This window comes from Panthera pardus, unplaced genomic scaffold (assembly GCF_024362965.1).
Source record: "Panthera pardus isolate Hobbes unplaced genomic scaffold, ASM2436296v1 HiC_scaffold_24, whole genome shotgun sequence".
NCBI lineage: Eukaryota > Metazoa > Chordata > Mammalia > Carnivora > Felidae > Panthera > Panthera pardus.
In genome coordinates this window covers 63,608,342-63,613,212 of record NW_026526810.1, presented here as the reverse complement: position 1 = coordinate 63,613,212, position 4,871 = coordinate 63,608,342, and the positions used below count along the sequence as shown (strand labels likewise).

The 4,871-nt window shown below is 38.4% G+C and overlaps 1 protein-coding gene across 1 annotated transcript; it reads right to left on the bottom strand.

The window, feature by feature from the left end:
• Positions 1 to 539: 539 nt before the first annotated feature.
• On the bottom strand, positions 540 to 1,508 carry LOC109255711 (olfactory receptor 11G2-like). Its single transcript, XM_019430497.2, has one exon. It carries the CDS (start codon positions 1,500 to 1,502, stop codon positions 540 to 542), a length of 963 nt encoding a protein of 320 aa, XP_019286042.2. The 5' UTR covers positions 1,503 to 1,508.
• Between the last annotated feature and the right edge of the window lie 3,363 nt (positions 1,509 to 4,871).

The window sequence follows — 4,871 nt, the reverse complement described above, 5'->3', positions numbered from 1 at the left end:
GATTATATGTGTAGGCTAGGTATTTAGGAGTGAGTGCATTTGCTGTTAATGGATACTGTGCATTTTAAATTTTGTTAAATTGTTTTGCAATTTGTCCTAAGTAGAAGTTGCACCAATTTATACTTCTATCAGTAATGTATATATTTCCCCCTCCTCAGATGAAAGACTTTTTGATGGCTACATATCTGAACGGCAAAAAATAATACTTTCTTATAGTTTATTATGTATTTATTTCTTTATGAGTAGAAAGAACAGCTCTTTAAAAAGATTTTTCTGTGCATTATATAGTTATGGCCAGAGCAAGTCAGTCAAAATTTCCATTCCCCAGCTTCTTCATCTATAAAATGAGGGAATTGGATAATGTCTCTGAGTCTTTTCTTGCTCTCATGATTCCAGGAAAAGTAGAAACAGCCATGATGAATAAGCTCAATAATAGGATGAACAATTTTCAGAGTGGTATTAGTTACTAATTTTTTTCACCTGAAAAAATATGAAGGTAGGCCAATTACCCCCATTTTTCTTTATCAAGGTCATAACTTTTATATTCCTAGAAATTTCTGCAGGGCATGTTTCATATCTTTGTTCCTTAGACTGTAGATCACAGGATTAATGAGTGGGGTTCCTACAGAATAAAACAGAGTCACAAGTTTCTGCATCCCAGCCCCATGCTCAGATGTTGGGCTCAGATACATGACCATCACCGAACCATAGAACAGTGAAACCACGGCCAGATGGGACCCACAGGTCGAGAAAGCTTTTCTTCGTCCAGCTGCTGAAGGGACTCTAAACACAGCTCTCAGGACCAGAGTATAGGAACCCATGATGCAGAGGAAAGGAATAAATAAGAGCAAGGAACTTATAATAGTCCAAAAAAACTCCATTACTGGGACTCTGGCACAGGTGAGTGCTAATAGGGGACCTGGATCACACAGGAAGTGGTCAATGATCCTGGATCCACAGAAGGACATTTGGGAAATAACAATGATAGGTACTGGGAACCAAAGGAAACCAAGTACCCAGCAGCTGACCACAAGATTAGTGCAGAGATGTCCAGTCATAAGAACGGCGTAATGTAGAGGCCAGCAGATGGCAAGGTACCGATCAAATGCCATAATAGCCAAGAAGAAGCATTCTGTAGAACCCAAGGAGAAGAAAAAGTAGAACTGGAGAAAGCACCCAGAGAAGGAGATGACCTTGGTGTCAGAGAGGAAGTTGGCTAACATGTTGGGGACAGTGGAGGTGACATACCAGATCTCTAGGAAGGAGAAGTTGGCGAGCAAGATGTACATGGGGGTGTGGAGTCTCTGATCCCAGCGCACAGCACAGATGATGGACCCGTTGCCCATGAGGGTCAGGAGGTAGACAACAGAGAAGAGCACAAAGAGGAGGATCTGCCCCTCCCTGAAGCAAGGGAAGCCCAGGAGGATGAAGCCAGTGATGGTGCTGGAGGTGTTGAGAGTATTTGAGATTTTCATGTGTCTGGAAGCTGTGAAAAAACCCATAATTACTGCATGTTCCTGGAATAGCAGAGGGGCTTCATTTTCTTTGTCCAAAGAAGAAACTGAGATTTGTTTATTTATGAATTATTAAGTCAATATTTATTGAATGTTTACTGTTTGCTAGGTATTTTTCCTAGATACTGGGGATATAGCTGTGAACAAAAGAGATTAAAATCCTTATTTCATTTAGCTTATCCCAGATAGGAGATTGCAATGTAGACTGGCATTACTCTGCATAATTCTCTTTTTCTCTCCTCCTAAACTAAATATACTGGGTTAGCTCTCTTCTTCACGAATGACTTTGTAAGAGTAGCTGAGGGGAGCGCCTGGATGGCTCAGACATTTGAGTGTCCGACTTCGGCTCAGGTCATGATCTCACCATTTGTGAGTTCAAGCCCTGCATCAGGTTCTGTGCTGACAAGAGCCTGGATTGTGTGTCTCTCTCTGCCCATCCCTCACTAGTTCTCTGTCTCTTTCCCTCAAAAATAAATAAAAACATTAACAAAATAAAAACAGGAAGCTGAGGTAATTTCTAATAGCAGTGTCATGGAGATGACCTGGGGCATAAGGGTTTCTGTAATTTTTAAAAAATGAATGGATAAATGCATTACCTTTAAGACCTCCATGAGTAGTCACCTAATGCAGCTGCTTATATGCAGGTGCCTTGTTGGGTCATGTGATTCTGGAGCAAGAAAACTGTGGGACTTTTGATATCAGTTAAAAATTATTTGATATTTGGCTATATTTCAATGTAATCTGTTGATTCAATATCTTTAATGCCATTGTCTACCAATATGAGAAAATCAAGTGTGCTGGAGAAAACTCCTGAAAAAATAGCACCTAAGGCCATTTGGATTGTTATCCTAAAGATAAAATTAACATCAATAATATGACCATATTGGAAAAGGTCTGTTCTCTGGGGGTAAGGATGAAGTGATGTGCTGGAACCACACACCTCTTTTCTGGACCCAAGTTTGTTTAGGACATTTACTCGATTCCTATGCCAAGGGCATGTGTCTCATAAGAACTTTTAAGATCTTAACCATCTCTGTTCCAATATCTATTGATTGCCACAGGGCTTTTGTGGCTTCAGCTAGGGTGGGAAGGGATGGGGAGAAGATGACTGTATTGTGAACTCCATCTTCTGTATGCTTTGCTGAGCTTTAAATTTGTCTGCCTGGGAGCTCAGGCTAAGTTCCACGTGATTATACATTTCTTCCTTCCTTCCTTCCTTCCTTCCTTCCTTCCTTCCTTCCTTCCTTCCTTCCTTCCTTCCTTCCTTCCTTCCATTTATTTATTTTTGAGACAGAGAGAGACAGAGCAGCACAGAGCCTGACGTGGGGCTTGGACTCACGGACTGCGAGATCATGACCTGAGCTGAAGTCGGATGCTTAACTGACTGAGCCACCCAGGTGCCCCTACATTTATTTCTCATAAAGGGCACTGAAAATAGGTTTTATTTAAAAAGCTTATATTTGTAAAGCAACTCTCATTTAGAGTAAAAATATTCAGGACTTTATGCTTTTGTTGAAGAAAAATTTTTGCCCTAATTTGCCTGTTTCTGTAGAATGTGTTAAAACTAATATTGGAGTCCATTTGGTACACTGCTTACTCACAAATGGCAGAAGGCAGGATTTGATGTAACGAATGAACTCAGGTTATCCAGTCTCAGAAGTTAAAAGAAAAATTCTATGAAGCTTGTAAATAAGTTTACAGACAGAATACCTGGACTTGATCAATTCAAGGAATCTGTTGCTTAATAGTGATTGTGTATTTTGGTTTGGATTGTTTTACTGGGTTTCCTCAAATCTCAATTTATACTTGGTCATCTATTTGAACATCTTATTACTGGAAATGTGGATAGTTTGAGTAAATCTTTATGGACTTTCTCTTTTAATATCACATCTCCCTTTCTCCTATCCTTCATATACAACTCAGTTACAATTTCTATTTGCTCTATTTCTAAAATTTATCTTGATGTATCTGCTTTTCTTTCTCCTGCATTTCCTTGTTCAAACTACCATTATTATTTCTCTGGATTACCATGAAGACCTCCTGAATTATCTCTCTTCTTCCTGCCTTTGCTTCTTTACAACCCATTTTCTACACAGTAGCCATATTGACCTTTTAATAATGTAAATAAGGTCATGTCATTTCTTTGTGTGAAAACATTCAGTAACTTCTCCAATGTAGAATAAAATCCAAGCTCCATTTTATGGTGCATGAGTCTCTGAATGATTTGACCTTCACCTACTTCACCAGTTTTTTCCCTTCCTCTCCCTCTTTTCTTCCTCTGCCTTTCCCTCTTTCCTCTTCTTCAGTTATATGGGCCTTCTTCCTATACTAGAATAAGCCAAGTCTGTCTCTGACCAGGTGCTTTTGCTCTAGGTTTTGTGTGTGTGTGTGTGTGTGTGTGTGTGTGTGTGTGTGTGTGTGTGTGTGTTGGAAATCTCATCTGGAACCCATTCTCAGTTTCCAGCACTAATATTCTCTTCTTTTGAACACCCTATGTTAGTTCCTCTGCCATTCTTTTGTTCCTAAAGTTCTATTTATTTTCTTTTAGGTGCTTATCAAGATCTAAAATTATTTTATTTCTTTACTTATTTCTTGCATTTGCCAGTTGAATGAAGTCAGGGAACTGGTCTGTTGAATTCATTGTTTGATTATAGTTGTGGTGTGTAGTAGGTACTTAATAAATTGTTGTATAACTGCTCTTTTTTTTTCAACAGATATTTTTCTAATTATAAATATGTATATCATAGAATACTTTGAAAAATGCATGAGTTGTAATGAAGAGAATAAGAACTTTTAAAAATATCTATAAAAGAAAATATTTTGGGGGCACCTGGGTGGCTCACTTGGTTAAGTGTCAGACTTTGATTTCAGCTCAGATCATGATCTCATGTTTTGTGAGTGTGAGCCCTGAGTCAGGCTCTGTGCCAACAGCGTGAGCCTGTTTGGGATTCTCTCTATTCTCTCTCCCTGCCCCTCCCCCCTCTTAAAGACAACAACAATGATATTTTGGGAGAAATATGTTCCAAGGCTTAAAATAATATTATTTATTTGAAAGTGATTTTTACACCAAATGAACCTAAAATGTAATGTGAGTAAAATTTGCAGGAATGAATTATTTAATAGCTTCCATGTATTATCTTGAGTTACTAGAATTCTGATACAGGGAATTCATTTGAAAGAGGGTTATGAAAGATTGAATGTTCTTGGTAACAGAAACTATTCTATTTTAAGTGATTATGTCTTTAACTGCTAAAGGATGGGTGGCAGAGAGGAAATGTAGAAAGACAAGGGCCTAAATTCTGTTGAATAAAAAGAAACAATTATCTTGCTTTATGGATCTAGCATAGTTATTTAACA

Coding starts and splice junctions, on each gene's coding strand:
- LOC109255711 (XM_019430497.2), bottom strand. CDS start 1,502: ATGGGTTTTTTCACAGCTTCCAGACACATGAAAATCTCAAATACTCTC.